This window comes from Bubalus kerabau, chromosome 8 (assembly GCF_029407905.1).
Source record: "Bubalus kerabau isolate K-KA32 ecotype Philippines breed swamp buffalo chromosome 8, PCC_UOA_SB_1v2, whole genome shotgun sequence".
Lineage (NCBI taxonomy): Eukaryota > Metazoa > Chordata > Mammalia > Artiodactyla > Bovidae > Bubalus > Bubalus kerabau.
Window position 1 is genome coordinate 23,298,022 of NC_073631.1, and position 16,934 is coordinate 23,314,955.

The following is a 16,934-nucleotide window of genomic DNA, read 5'->3' on the forward strand; positions in this document are numbered from 1 at the left end:
CTCTATTAGTATTTGTGATATGAAAGTGAAAACTTACATTAATATTCCAGCAGCACAGGAAATGAAAAAGCTATGATGCAAATGTGAAAATAATGGAAAAGTTACATACCTGGCGGCTGCAATGGGCGCACCATAGCGCAGGCGGCTGCGATGGGCGCGCCACGTCCGAAGTCAGGGGCAGAAGCCGGGAGGACCCCATGCCTGAAGGGCGGCGGCCAAGAGGAGTTACCCCAAGCCCGAGGTCAGGAGCAGCGACTGAGAGTACCAGACTGCGACGGCACAGGAACGGCCGAGAGGAGCTACCCCGCATCCTAGGTCGGGGGGGGGCAGTCGAGAGGAGATACCCAGAGTCTGAGGTCAGGGGCGGCAGCCGGGAGGAGCTACCCCACGCCCAAGGCCAGGGGCGGCAACGAGAGGAGTGACCCAGAGCCGTGGCTGCGTGGGCGCAGGAGGGCCTAGAGGAGCTATCCCACATTGAAGGTCAGGAAGGGCAGCGGTGAGGAGATACCCCTCATCCAAGGTAAGGAGCAATGGCTGTGCTTTGCCGGAGCAGCCGTAAAGAGCTACCCCACGCCCAAGATAAGAGAAACCCAAATAAGACCGTAGGTGTTGCAAGAGGGCATCAGAGGTCAAACACACTGAAACCATACTCACAGAAAACTAGTCAATCTAATCACACTAGGACCACAGCCTTGTCTAACTCAATGAAACTAAACCATGCCCATGGGGCAACCCAAGGCGGGCGGGTCATGGTGAAGATATTTTGACAGAATGTGGTCCACTGGAGAAGGGAATGGCAAACCACTTGAGTATTCTTGCCTTGAGAACCCCATGAACAGTATGAAAAGGCAAAATGATAGGATACTGAAAGAGAAACTCCCCAGGTCAGTAGGTGCCCAATATGCTACTGGAGATCAGTGGAGAAATAACTCCAGAAATAATGAAGGGATGGAGACAAAGCAAAAACAATACCCAGCTGTGGATGTGACTGGTGATAGAAGCAAGGTCTGATGCTGTAAAGAGCAATACTGCATAGGAACCTGGAATGTTAGGTCCATAAATCAAGGCAAATTGGAAGTGGTCAAACAAGAGATGGCAAGAGTGAATGTCGACATTCTAGGAATCAGCGAACTGAAATGGACTGGAATGGGTGCATTGAACTCAGAAGACCATTGTATCTACTACTGCGGGCAGGAATCCCTCAGAAGAAATGGAGTGGCCATCATGGTCAACGATAGAGTCCGAAATGCAGTATTGGATGCAATCTCAAAAACGACAGAATGATCTCTGTTCGTTTCCAAGGCAAACCATTCAATATCACAGTAATCCAAGTCTATGCCCCAACCAGTAACGCTGAAGAAGCTGAAGTTGAATGGTTCTATGAAGACCTACAAGACCTTTTAGAACTAACACGCAAAAAAGATGTCCTTTTCATTATAGGGGACTGGAATGCAAAAGTAGGAAGTCAAGAAACACCTGGAGTAACAGGCAAATTTGGCCTTGGAATACAGAATGAAGCAGGGCAAGACTAATAGAGTTTTGCCAAGAAAATGCACTGGTCATAACAAACACCGTCCTCCAACAACACAAGAGAAGACTCTATACATGGACATCACCAGATGGTCAACACTGAAATCAGATTGATTATATTCTTTGCAGCCAAAGATGGAGAAGCTCTAGACAGTCAGCAAAAACAAGACCAGGAGCTGACTGTGGCTCAGACCATGAACTCTTTATTGCCAAATTCAGACTTAAATTGAAGAAAGTAGGGAAAGCCACTAGACCATTCAGGTATGACCTAAATCAAATCGCTTATGATTATACGGTGGAAGTGAGAAATAGATTTAAGGGCCTAGATCTGATAGATAGAGTACCTGATGAACTATGGAATGAGGTTCGTGACATTGTACAAGAGACAGGGATCTAGACCATTCCCATAGAAAAGAAATGCAACAAAGTAAAATGGCTGTCTGGGGAGGCCTTACAAATAGCTGTGAAAAGAAGAGAAGCGAAAAGCAAAGGAGAAAAGGAAAGATACAAACATCAGAATGCAGAGTTCCAAAGAATAGCAAGAAGAGATAAGAAAGCCTTCATCAGTGATCAATGCAAAGAAATAGAGGAAACAACAGACTGGAAAAGACTAGGGATCTCTTCAACAAAATCAGAGATACCAAAGGAACATTTCATGCAAAGATGAGCTCGTTAAAGGACAGAAATGGTATGGACCTAACAGAAGCAGAAGATATTAAGAAGAGGTGGCAAGAATACACAGAAGAACTGTACAAAAAAGATCTTCACGACCCAGATAATCACGATGGCGTGATCACTGACCTAGAGTCAGACATCCTGGAATGTGAAATCAAGTGGGCCTTAGAAAGCATCACTACGAACAAAGCTAGTGGAGGTGATGGAATTCCAGTTGAGCTATTCCAAATCCTGAAAGATGATGCTGTGAAAGTGCTGCACTCAGTATGCCAGCAAATTTGGAAAACTCAGCAGTGGCCACAGGACTGGAAAAGGTCAGTTTTCATTCCAATCCCGAAGAAAGGCAATGCCAAAGAATGCTCAAACTACCGCACAGTTGCACTCATCTCACACGCTAGTAAAGTAATGCTCAAAATTCTCCAAGCCAGGCTTCAGCAATATGTGAATCGTGAACTTCCTGATGTTCAAGCTGGTTTTAGAAACGGCAGAGGAACCAGAGATCAAATTGCCAACATCCGCTGGATCATAGAAAAAGCAAGAAAGTTCCAGAAAAACATCTATTTCTGCTTTATTGACTATGCCAAAGCCTTTGACTGTGTAGATCACAATAAACTGTGGAAAATTCTGAAAGAAATGGGAATACCAGACCACCTGATCTGCCTCTTGAGAAATTTGTATGCAGGTCAGGAAGCAACAGCTAGAACTGGACATGGAACAACAGGCTGGTTCCAAATAGGAAAAGGAGTATGTCAAGGCTGTATATTGTCACCCTGCTTATTTAACTTATATGCAGAGTACATCATGAGGAACACTGGACTGGAAGAAACACAGGCTGGAATCAAGATTGCCGGGAGAAATATCAATAACCTCAGATATGCAGATGACACCACCCTTATGGCAGAAAGTGAAGAGGAACTCAAAAGCCTCTTGATGAAAGTGAAAGAGGAGAGTGAAAAAGTTGCCTTAAAGCTCAACATGCAGAAAATGAAGATCATGGCATCCGGTCCCACCACTTCATGGAAAATAGATGGGGAAACAGTGAAACAGTGTCAGACTTTATTTTTCTGGGCTCCAAAATCACTACAGATGGTGAGTGCAGCCATGAAATTAAAAGACGCTTACTCCTTGGAAGGAAAGTTATGACCAACCTGGATAGCATATTCAAAAGCAGAGACATTACTTTGCCAACAAAGGTTCGTCTAGTCAAGGCTATGGTCTTTCCTGTGGTCATGTATGGATGTGAGAGTTGGACTGTGAAGAAGGCTGAGTGCCAAAGAACTGATGCTTTTGAACTGTGGTGTTGGAGAAGACTCTAGAGAGTCCCTTGAACTGCAAGGAGATCCAACCAGTCCATTCTGAAGGAGATCAGCCCTGGGATTTCTTTGGAAGGAATGATGCTAAAGCTGAAACTCCAGTACTTTGGCCACCTCATGGGAAGAGTTGGCTCATTGGAAAAGACTCTGATGCTGGGAGGGATTGGGGGCAGGAGGAGAAGGGGACGACAGAGGATGAGATGGCTGGATGGCATCACTGACTCGATGGACGTGAGTCTGAGTGAACTCCGGGAGTTGGTGATGGACAGGAAGGCCTGGCGTGCTGCGATTCATGGGTTCGCAAAGAGTTGTACACGACTGAGTGACTGATCTGATCTAGTACACAAGTCTGTTTCATAGAGACCACAAACTTGACAAGCTCCATCATATATGATGATTATTTTGGGATTACTGAACCTATAACCATTGTTAGATACCTGCAAGATATATGTAGTTCTATAATCAGATAATTTGTTCTAAGTATAATATTATAAATTCATTATGAAATTTTAATACATACACATTTTATTTATAAATATGAGGATATCTTTTCTTTTTTTTAATTTTATTTTATTTTTAAACTTTACAAAATTGTATTAGTTTTGCCAAATATCAAAATGAATCCGCCACAGGTATACATGTGTTCCCCACCCTGAACCCTCCTCCCTCCTCCCTCCCCATACCATCCCTCTGGGTCGTCCCAGTGCACTAGCCCCAAGCATCCAGTATCGTGCATCGAACCTGGACTGGCAACTCGTTTCATACATGATATTTTACATGTTTCAATGCCATTCTCCCAAATCTTCCCACCCTCTCCCTCTCCCACAGAGTCCATAGGACTGTTCTATACATCAGTGTCTCTTTTGCTGTCTCGTACACAGGGTTATTGTTACCATCTTTCTAAATTCCATATATATGCATTAGTATAGTGTATTGGTGTTTTTCTTTCTGGCTTACTTCACTCTGTATAATAGGCTCCAGTTTCATCCACCTCATTAGAACTGATTTGCCACTTCATGATTGGTTTCTCACCCATCATATCTATGGTACTAGACTGCTGAACATCAGCGGGCAACTGACAATCAACAGTCCTGCTGTTTTGAAAAACAGTGTATGTGTAGAGGGCTTCTTCAAGGACCCATTTACTGCTATTAAACTGAAAGCGTAATGAAAAATCAATTAACCTCTGTTAGATCATGGAAATGCTTTGCCAGTGAGTTACATATAACCAAAATATAAATTTTAAAATATGTGCCTGGTATAATGGAATGCATAATGAAGAAATAAAACTGACATTGACAGTTTTATTCAGAATACATATGCATCCTAATTTGATATAAATTGCTTTTAATGACACACACTTCTTGTGGGTTCAAATCAAATAACTTACCAATATTAGCCATAAATAATGGATCCCAAGTAATGACTTTTGTAGCAAGAAGAAACATTTTTGACTATGTAGTTGACACATAGCAGACTGGTTTTCTACCCAGAAAATCCTTCACTTCTCTTGATCCCATCTTCTACTTGAAACCATCCTTTCTGCCTCCATATACATGGTTTTCAAAGGGCTTCTCTTTTTCTTACATGACCCACCTCCCTTGACTACATCTGACTGGTCCATAGGTGGACCAAAGCTATGCCAATGCTTACTTCAGATGTTTTAACTTCGTACCATAGAGGATGTTAAGCCAGCCTGGAAGCTTGAGTTACAAGATAAAAAGCTATGGAGCTGTTGATGGCCATGTTTACCACTACTTGGAGAAAGGTAATACCTAATGAAAGGGAAAAATGAAGCTCACAAACAGAGACAAGCAGGACCATGACAGATACACACACACATACAAATGCAGACAAACTGAGTCTTCATGGTGTTTAAGTCCCAAGTTTAATTCTTTTTTTCCTGAGAATTCAGCAGTCAGGTTCCTATTGGGATTTTGTGAAAAATGCATTTTCCTCATAATATCATTTTTGCTCAAGCTAGTTCAATTTATGTAACTTAAAACGAAATAAATTCTAACTAATTCACCACATTTAATAACTCAACGTCATATCATACTTAAACTTTAAATACTATTTTCAGTATTGAATTGCATTGGTATCTAAAGAAGTAAAGAAAGAATAACGTTCTGGTATGTAACAACACAGAAAAAGGATATATTTTATTACTAAAATTTAGGTTCAGATATTTAAAAAGTTTATGCCTTGGAATGTTTTTAAGGGCTCAGAAATAGGAGTATACTGATGTTTCAATATTACAGGTCAGCAGGGAAAAAAAAGCAAGAACATACTAGTCTGTGGCTAGCAGAAGCTATCTTGCTGAAAGAGTGAGCCCCATAACACATGTCCATGTTTAAGGGACTGTGTACAGTCTGGCCTAGCAGATAAATCAGTGGTTCCCTTCCAGCAGAGGGGGAGGACAACAATCATCAGAGGGTAGTCATGATATTGACACTTAGATGGATGTATGGACTCTTGTTTTGGTTTTGGGTGTTGAAACAAGACTCCAGGCAATGACCAGGAATACAGGGGTTATTTCCACTCTTCTGTTTAGAAAGCCTACTCCAAATGAAGAATAAACAGGGTTCTCTTTCTTTTCCATTCAACAGTATTTTGTGAGCATCTGTATGGAATCCCTAGTGGCTCAGACGGTTAAGAGTCTGCCTGAATGCAGGAGACCTGGGTTCGATCCCTGGGGAAGGGAATGGCAACCCACTCCAGAATTCTTGCCTGGAAAATCCCATGGACCAAGGAGCCTGGTGGGCTAGAGTCCATAGAGTCACAAAGAGTCAGACACAACTAAGTGACTAACACTCACTCTCTTTCATATGGAATGAGAACATTCTAAAAGAAAGAGATCACAGAGGAAAGAAAAACAAAATACTTTCTTATTGTTATAACCAAGATTCAAATAAGGTGTAATGAAAGAAAGAAGCTGCTAAGTCTAACTAGCGTGGCCAAGGAAGGCTTCAAAAAAGGAACAGCACTTCTCTTGAAAGTGAAAAAGGAGACTGCCTTTTGGATACTGGGAGCAGAAATAGATGAGTGCAATTTAGGAAGCCTGGAGGGGGATACCATGTGAAAAAACAGTAATGCAGGAAAAAGCATGGGATTTTCCTAGAGTACAGGAAGTTCACACCTGGAAAAACAGACAATAGCTGGATCATGAAGGGTCATTTGTTTCTAGGATAGCAACTTAGGTTTAATCCTATCAGTAAGTGATGGGATTCTTAATTCTGGATCACTTAAGTGATCCAGTTCTTAAAAATTGGGTTCTGTAAAGTCCTAGACGCTTTTAGAGTGAATGAAGAAAATGACTGGGTGGATGGAGCTCTAGACAAAAACTTGTTAAAAATAACTACTGCAAAAGTAAAAAAGGACATCTGTATTATGCTACCATTCATAGGAAAAAAGAAATTTACATTCTCCTCTGTGCAAAAGAAATACAATAAGAATAAACTAAAAAAACAATGGATACTTTTGGAAAATGGATGGGAACAGGATGGAAAGAAGGAGCAATGGGGAGAGGAACACAGGGATGAGAAGAAAGTGACACTTCTCTGCAGTGTATACCTCTTGTATGGCATCAACTATTATAACCACGATAATATATCACATACCTTCCAAATAAGTATATAACTAAAATCAACCAGAGTGTGAAGGAAATTCAAAGTGGAATACAAATACTATAAAAAGAAATCCAACAGTATTACAAATAAAATACATGAACATTCTAAACAGTGTGAGAAAGAAAAGTTAATGTATGTAATTTTGATTCTTGTTAATGAATATATTTTTTTTTCTATAGTTCTGTATAGAGTTAGAGAATTCCAGAGTATACTCTTTATCAGATATTTGGAGGAGGGAAGTAGTATGAGAAGAAGTATCACAGTAAAAAGTATATCTGAAAGAACAAAATGTACTTTCCAAGAGAATATAAACCTATAAAATTCTCTCATCAGATGACTTAATTGGAGTGTGATGATCACATGTGATGTGATGTGATATGATGTGATGATAACGTGGTTTATTCTGCCAAGAACAATATAATGACAACTTCCGTGAGCAACACTAAAGTGAATGAAATAATATATATTACATTTTCTATTACACGTCTTATTATTTCACTGAGGTTAAAATATTTCATGGCTCATTTGGAAAGGCTCTACTCAAAATCTTGCAATAAGCATAACTCTTACGTATAACTATTTGACAAAGACACATACAAAAGTTATTTCCTCCTTAAATTCTCAATCTCAGAATGAATTGAGAGAAAAGTAAAAAAAAATGCTAAATTATGATTTACTATTGTAAGCTTCTAGCTTACCCAATGTAATAAGTACTTTATAAATTTAAAATGCTCTTTAAAATTCCACAAATAAAAGGAAGATCATATAAATATCATCAAAAATAAAGTATAATTTGATGCACTAATATTAAAACTGAGTGACCATGTCTGTCTTATGTGGCTTCAAGAAAGAAAAATACTTTTTTTTTTTTGCAATTTTCCCATATGAAATCCATAATAAGGGAAATATAAAGGATGAGCACAATTATTCCTAATTTTTTGGTTTGTAAAAGGGAATTGTTCATATCTCGAAATCCTATAATTTAAGCAAAGTGTCTTCGATTAAAATGACCTCCATTCTTTGTGTTTTTACATTTCAATAAAGACGCTGATATCATTTGATATTATTTTAATATTTTATTGAGACTGAAATAGTGAGCTAATGCCTCAATAAAAATGATAAAAAACAGGAGAAGCTTTATGGTTAAGCAACTTAACAGTTTTCCTGTTCAGCTCTCTGAGGATATGACATCCTTTGAGATTATGTTGCTAATTGATACTCCAAACTAAAGAAAATTAACCTGAATAACTCATGAACTTAATTGTTTTTGACATTATAATTAACATACCTTCAGTTTAGTAACTTCACATTTAATTGAAGGTGATTCTTTGAAGCCTTGACCAAAAACTCTCACCATCACACAGTTATATTTTCAAATATTACAGAATCCAGCATTCTCAAGTTCTATAATCTCAGGAACCTTGTCTTCAGAAAAAAATGATTAAAAAAATAGAACATATTTTCTTTAACTCCAGAAAAAATTATTTTCAAGGCCAAAATTAAAAGCATATGTAAAATAATATTTTAAAGTCTATCCCCAATATTATTTAGCACATTAATTAAACAGTTACATGTTAACAGTAATCTAGTATTAAAAGAAGTACTACCTACTATTCAGCCAATAGAAATAGCATTACAGATATTATCAGTGTCCAATTATACAGGTTTAATTAATATTTTAATACTTGATACCAAATAATACAAGTATTAACAAATTACTGCCACCTTGCGTATGTTTTGCTTTTGCCATTTGGTTTATGTCATAGAGACACATTACAGAAAAAATGCTCTTATAAAAATAGGTTATGAAAAAATGCCCTTGTAATAAGATAATATATTTAGCAATGCAATGTATTAAATTAAAAAACAATTCTTAACATAAGTTTTAGGAAAGAATTATCAAATTTTGTGCATGCTGTTGTCCCAGTATTGTTGCTATTTTTATGTATTATTGCTATCGTACTTGCTACCATAATCTTAGGTATACTTCTCAGTCGTAGGAGAAAATAATTTCTTTATCAGTCAGAGTCAAATGACCTTCTTATGGTATTTCTCTCCTTCTGGTCATGGTAAGATTATTCATTATCTCTATCAGTAAGATCTAGTGGTTAAAATAGATAAATGCATTATCTATTAAAAAAGATAAATGCATAAAGTCATTGAATCCTTTAAGAACTGTCAAGATCTATGTGAATATAACTTTAAAAGCAATAGGATATAAAAATCCTGCTATTTGTATTTAGAGTTCTAAAATATTTATGAAAATTTAGAAAATAATATTCTTTTATATATTCAGATGTTTACACAGCAACTTCTATTTTTCTGCTGTTATTCTAAATGTTGGAGATATAATCACAAACAAAATAGTCTTGGCCTTCCTGATACTTACATTCTCTTACGGGAGGACAAAAAAGAAAAAATAAATATGAAGTGTATCACATAAGGCAGTGGGGGAAAAAGTATATTTTCAAGACAATGGAGAAAATGTATATTAACTATTAATGCATTAAGGGAGATAAATGCTATGGGGTTGTGTGAGAAAAACTATTTTATTTAGAATGACCATGGAAGGATTTTCTATGATAATATGATATTTGAATAGAAAAGACAAGGAAGTCAGTCATGAAGATATGTGGAAGAATGTGTCAGTGAGAGGGAATGATAAGTCCAAAGGTCCTGAGGTAGAAGCAGGCTGGCCTTTACTAGGAACAGTAAAGCTTCCACTAGAGAACACTGGAAAGTAATGACCTATGGAGGAATGGTGGATGAGTTCAGTGAGAGAGGAGTCTCAGATTATACATGGTCTTCTAAGCTATAGTAGGGCCTGCCAATTTTACTCTGAAAGTGATGAAGAGCCAACAAAGGGATTTAAGCAGAGGACTAATACAGTCTGACTTATATTTCAAAGGAATCACTGCATGGAGAATAAACTTTAAGAGAATCTAAAATAATTAAGGGAGAGATAATGGTGGCTTGGACTAAGTTGGTAGCAGGGAGAGAGATAAAATTCTTTGATACTAGAGGTGAATTTGCTTCTGATGGATCAAACATGAGGCTTGATATAAAAAGAAAAGTCAAAGTGACTATGAGTTTTTAACATGAACAATTGAGGAAAGAAGTTTGCATTTACTGAGATGGAAAAGAGCAGGTTGGTGGTGGTAGGAGGAAAATCAGGAGTTATTGGTTTAATGATTACAAGAATCAAACTGACTTTCTAATGTCTTCCTCTAATTTACTGGGACAAAATAATGAGTACCATTTAGACAGATTAGAAAAAAAACTAAGCATATTAGTAAAATGACCAAAATATAAAGTTTTATCTTAATATATTTTATATATTGAAGTTTAATCTCCATATTGATCCTTTCACTGAGATATTTTGTTTATGCTCCTTTTGTTAAATAATTTACACTAAAGCAAATATTTGATACAATTAAAACAACTAGAAATGTTGAGGATAATGTTTCCAAAATAATATCTCTGATAATAATTATTTCATGTAGAGCTAGATTGCCGAGTAATTAATTTACACAGATAAATATAATTCCAGAGGAGAACAGATTCCTGTGGGTAATCAGTATTCTCTTGCAGTCAGTAGGTAAATAGAATCAGAAGCCAAATTATACCAGAAAGTTGCTTGGGCAACTGGGAATGGGAGCAAGGGGGTTTCTTGAATCATCTTAAGAGCCTATGTCATCCATGAGCCTCCTCACAGGAGGATCACCGCTCCTCACAGGAGGATCACCCCTCATCCAGGTCAGGCGCTTTGGTGCCTGTGTTGAAGATCACTGAAAACACACCACCTGTGTTTTGTTCCTCTGACTCTCCTTCCCTTTTAAAGTTTTAAATTTAAAAACAGAGCTTTTCTCCTTTGTATGAAATCAGTTAAATGTTCACTGCAGAAAAATATTATAAAAGCAAACAAATTTTACAGTACTATTCAATCTGAGGTAGCTAGTATATCTTAATGCAAGTGCTTTGTAAACCTGTCTTATATTTCATTAATATCTTCTTCACCTGTCAATAAATCCACATTTACTCCAAAATTTTCATGAGTACAAAACGTGCTATTATGTGACAGCATTATATTTAGGGTTTTGGTTAAATGGTTTTATTCATCACTCATTTAATTGTACTTTTTCCCTCTTGGAAAAATATAATGAGTATCACTAGGGTTCTGCACATCCTTGATTATTTTACTTTGACAAATTTTCAGAACTAAAATTTCCTGAAAAAATGGCATGCACAGGTTCAGATCATAATATATGAATAATACATATGTTCTCTGGAAAGTCTGTAACTACATGGTCTACACTTGGTCTTGCATGAGAGGTGTTTGATCTGCGTTTCTTTGATAAACTAATGAGGTTGACATTTTCATATTTTTGTTGATTATTTGTACTTCTGGGTATATTAGTTTTATTTCTTTGTGAATTGCCTATTTATATTTTCTCATTTTAATTGGAGTGCTGACTATATATTAGTGAATAATGAGTGCTTTCTATATTAACTATGCTTTATATGTAGCAATATTTTCCCTTTTTGATTTGCATTTTGGTTTTTAATGACAATTCAAATATATAAAGCTATGTTAAAAATTCTTACTCATCTCAATGCTATAAAAACATTTACTTAAACTTTCTGTTGCAGCCTGGCAGAGCAGAGACCAGAACCTGCCCCATGACTCGAGGGTGCGGCAAACCGCGCCCTCGTGATTGTCCTAGTAAGCATGCCGACCTGACATTTTTGGGTCAGGAAGAGCTCTCTCTTCCGCTTCACTGCCTAACCCTGTGTCCATCTCCATGGAAACAAAACAAGTTATTCCTGTATTTCTGATCAACAGCAGAGCCTGCTCTAATCAAACTCCCCAGTATAGCTATTCCCTAATGATCTCATGTGACTTCTGCCAATAAAAGTGAGGGCTGGAAGGAGCCATTTTGTCTTCCTGCCATGGACAGCAGGATGGCCCCCTGACTCCCCACTTGCCAAATTATATGGGTCTGTCTTTTCATTACGGTGCTCGCCCCCGTTTCAGGTCTTTTCTCACCGGCTGTGCTGGACCTGGCAACTTCTACTACTTTGATTTAAATTTTAAATTTCATTCACCTGGAATTTACTTTTTTGGAAGATGAAGGGAAGGTGACCTTAAAATGCAAATAATCAGTTCACAGATATTAAGTATTATTTTAAAATATATAACCTTGGGTCTATTTCTTGATTTTCTAATCTCTTTCATGTATCTACCAGTTTATTCCTGAAGCAGAATCATCTGTATTCATTTCAAAAATAGTTACTCGTGAATATTTATTCTTAATTATGTATTTCATCTCTGCCTAATATACTGTTTATTGGATGTTATAAAAATATTTTTTATGAATAATCCACTGTTATCATACTGAAATCTTAAAATAAGGCACTTAGATTTGACAGTTTGAACTTTGTTGTGTCTATTGGTATGGTAAGTGAAAAAAAAAGTATTCTGAGATCAGTGTTAATTGGTAAGTTATTTTCTTAAAAAAATTAACATTGGAAAATAATAGCACCTAATTTAATATAGATGAAATTCAGATTTGAATCCAAAATCAGTAGAAAAAAACAAAAAATACTTTTAACAGTGAAGAATCATACATACTGTGACTTTTCTTCCTAACATTCACTTATCTTGATATTGCTGGTTACATCTTGGCTCTTTGCAAATAAATATGGCTGTGATTCATGTAGCTGACCACTGCATATATCGAAAGTAACTACATCCCCTTCTTCTTTGGCAACAAAGCCGCAGTTACATGACACAGGATAGTGAAAGCTTCCACAGTCCCACTGACGTACATGGACTTCAAAATCACGTGACATACTCTTATAAAGCACGAATGTTCCAGTCTTTAAGTTATCATATATCCTATCATTAACAGAAGTCAATTGCATTAAGAATTGGTATAAAATATCACAACAGTATGTTATAAACTAAATATACATATTAAATGTATTTATATGCATTCAATATATTTTGATGCAAGAATGGAAAATCTGTATTCTAATAGCTTTATACATCACAACAATTATTTGTAGAGTACTAAATGAAACAAGGTAGTAATAAACACCCAAATCTCTCTCAGTGCATTTTTCTTCTGTGTCATCACTTCAGTCAGTCCCCACTTTCAGCCTTCTCTTTGTGACACTGCTTCCTTTCCCCTCAGATACACTACACCTTTGTCGTGCGTGTCTCTCTCCACCCATACAAGCGTAAGCCTCATGAGGTCAGGGGACGTTTGTCTGTTTGTGCACTGCCATACTCCAGCGCTTAGAGTGTGGTTTTCCACTTAGTTGTTACATGGTTAATATTGTTGAATGATAATGAATTAAATTAATAGCCACTATGCTTTCTCCAGGTTTTTCCACTAAAGCTTCTAAGTTTAGTTATAATCATAAAGAATTTAATTTAATTTAATTATAATCATAAAAGATTGTTGTATGTGGGTTACCTCCTACAACCTTTCAATACCTTTTCAGACTTTTGGAATTTCACTTGTTATTGGTGGGGGGCTCTACATATTCTTGCTGATACTAAATAATTTTATTAACAATGATCATATTATAATTTTTTAAAGGAGAAATGACCTTCTATCACAAAGAATATTATGACTCAATGAGGTGGTATTCTTATTATTTCTTTAGCAACATCTTAAAATCATGTATTTCCCAAAACAGTATAACTGAGTTTAAATCCTTCTATGCAGGTATTAATAGCAAGCTAGTTTAGGTTACTGTTGGGTCATTTTGCTCAGTTTACTTTAAGTTCCAAAGGCAGACATCCAGATATTCACGATAGCTACAACAGTTTTTCCCCTGAGTATTCTTGCAATGAATTAGAAGTGGTTAATTTTTGAAATAATTATATGTGTTAGCTTAATCATCTTACCTAAACATTCAATATTATTATTTCAATATCATGTAGAAATGTGATACAGTACATGTCTCTAGAATAGATAATTTAATCATTATGATAAGTAAATGGTCAAGCTAAAATTATTGTATTTATAAGAATCTTCATTTTTACAATCTCAGCTTCACAATTATTCTGTATATTTACAAAGAACTAGATTTTAGGGCAAAAAACATTTCACATGAACAAATATTTAGAAACAAAACAGTGATGTCCATACATGCCTTCCTTTTTAATCTTTCAGTGAAGAGGACTAAGAAAAAAAATAGTATAATGTTTAAAACAAAGCAACAAAATCCAAGAAAAACACAAACTACCAAAGGAGAAAGCTTTCAGGAACCTACCTGCCATCAAAGGTGATTATATGTGGATCAGCAAATGAATAGCAGTAAGCAGTTGGGACATCTTTCACTCTGATCTTAAAAGCAAAGAAATTTTCCCTAAATATTACTATTAATTGTTATTTAGAGATATACAATACATTTTCTAACAAACTCAGTGAATTTTTAATTAGCTACTGTTTTATCATAGTTATTAAGGTAGGAATCATTTAAAAACTGAAATAGCTCATTAAATAATTTTGAGATGAAAAGTTTATAAGGTATATTGATAAAATACATATATTTTTAAAGCTTAGTTTATAAAAAGATTTTTATAATTTGTAAACCTGGATGCTGTCTGGAATATAGCTGTTCCACAGGAAATTCTCATGAACTATAGGTTCTACTACAATATTTGTGACTCTATTCCCATCTTGTGAAAAATGTGTAACTGCAGTATAGTAGACAAAAGCACGGCTGCAGGTTCCGTCAGCACAGGATGATGTCCCACAAAGGTCCACGTGACGGGAAGACAGTGCCAAATTTAAGCCTAGCTGTTCTGTACCTATTTTAGTGAAAAAAAATACACAGAAAATTTTCCTAAGAGAAACTACCAACCAAAATCCACAAAGAATTCAGAATTTATTCTTAAATTATTTCCTCTTACTTAAACATATATTGGTAATTTCTGTCTGAATAAACCAAAGCTATTGAACTCTACCTGATCTTTACAAATAGTTAATCAACATGTGTGTAAACATATACATACATATTACTATTTTTCATAGGTTATAAATTCATATGCTCTTGGAAATAATTTAGAAGCAGTATAAAATTTATTTTTGTTTCTGTAAAGAAAACAATGTAATTCTAACACTATGAAACATAATTAATTTTTTTTTCTAATTCTTTTAGGCCTTGGGTACAGATAAATCTTAGGGCTTGAACTTACATTCTATCTATCCATTGTTGAGGGATAGCAATGATTACTGAAACAGAGTTCACCAAGCAGATTTAATTATTGATACAGAGTTCATCATTTTAAAAAACAGAAAAATCAAAACTAAGTAATTCCACACCAGAAATAAATCCTCAATCTCTTTTCACCTTCCAAATGTCCCAGTATATTCAGAACCTTGAGATGCTTTTTGCCTTGGAACAAAAAACACACAGAGAAATAAGTTGGAAAGAAAAGAGGAGGAAGGAACTCTAGAAATTTGTATAACTAAACAAAATGGATAGAGTCCACCAAAAGTCCATCTGAGATAGGCTCACTGCATGGATTCTAAGTTCCTGAAAAAATTTTCTCTTCATACATTTTTTTTCCCTAGGAATATATACTTTTCCCATATACATAATAACAGAAACATCTAAACTCTTAGCCATCTCCCTAAGGTGAATATGAAATATATCTTGCTTAGATAGAACCACAGACATAATTTCTCCTAGTCTATGACATGAGGGCCAAGTACTGTTCTTTTTAAGACTGTGAAAAAGCAGTGGGGTCTTTCTAGAAATATAGTGCACGTGTGTGCTCAGAGACGCAACCATCTTTGACTCTTTGCAACCCTATGGACTGTAGCCCACCAGGCTCCTCGGTCCATGGGATTCTCCAGGCAACAATACTAGAGTGGGTTGCCACTTCCTTCCCCAGGGGATCCTCCTAACCCAGAGATCGAACCCAGGTCTCTTAAGTCTCCTGCATTGGCAGGCCAGTTCATTACCACTAGCTCTACCTGAGAAGCCCAGAAATATGGTAGGAGACACCAACTTCTGCTCTATAGGAGTAGAGATATAATGAAAATATACTTAAAGAAGATGAGATGAAGACTACCAGGATGAAATAAATTTTATCTAGGAAAAAAAGGAAATTGTTTTTAATTGACAAATAACAGATAAACTTCTAAAATGTAGGAATATATTTAGGCTGTTTTTGTATTATTTTAGCAGTGCTTATCGTGTTGAAAGAATTTAGAGCAAGCAAATATACTTTACACTTGGAAGAAAATCTTTGCCTAACACAATTTTGGAAGATGTCAGTAACATCACCCTCTTCCTATTATTCCCCATAAACTTTAGTAAAATTTGCATATTATGCAAAAATACACAATAAGCAAATAGCTTGAGGTAGACATGTCAAACAGCCTGGGAGAGAGGGTTTAATTTCCTATTCTGGGTTGTATTTAAAAATAAAGTATTGCTTATGTTGCTCCTGAAATCCAAGGGAATAGTTGGGTGTTACCTAAGCCTGTTGAGTGTCAAGCATGTTGGGATAGCTTCTTTTGATTCTTTTTTCTATCTCTGTAGTCATCTCTTTTTCTGGGTGAGTACTTCCTATAAGGCAATCTCTCTTAGCATTTTTATCCTTTTGTTTCTCTGATTTCATTAGGCGTAATACAGATGTGAAGACCTAGATACATTGCACTTGGTGTATTTAGTAAATAAAATTTTATGCCCTATGGTGGAAAAGGTATTAATATATGAACAGAGTTATAATCTCTCTTGAAAATTATTTTATTTATAT

At 36.1% G+C, this 16,934-nt stretch overlaps 2 protein-coding genes across 5 annotated transcripts in view; one reads left to right on the forward strand and one right to left on the reverse strand.

Annotated features, from left to right (window-relative positions):
* The window catches only part of LOC129658961 (taste receptor type 2 member 1-like), a 175,813-nt gene that overhangs the window by 61,291 nt on the left and 97,588 nt on the right, over positions 1–16,934 (forward strand). The gene's annotated exons all lie outside the window — the stretch shown is intronic.
* Positions 1–16,934, reverse strand: part of VWDE (von Willebrand factor D and EGF domains) — a 56,038-nt gene that overhangs the window by 23,403 nt on the left and 15,701 nt on the right. The window contains 8 exon segments of the mRNA XM_055589636.1: positions 3,833–3,955; positions 4,510–4,674; positions 8,436–8,570; positions 10,049–10,089; positions 12,776–12,799; positions 12,802–13,046; positions 14,435–14,508; positions 14,758–14,975. Coding sequence (XP_055445611.1) covers positions 3,833–3,955; positions 4,510–4,674; positions 8,436–8,570; positions 10,049–10,089; positions 12,776–12,799; positions 12,802–13,046; positions 14,435–14,508; positions 14,758–14,975 — 1,025 coding nt within the window.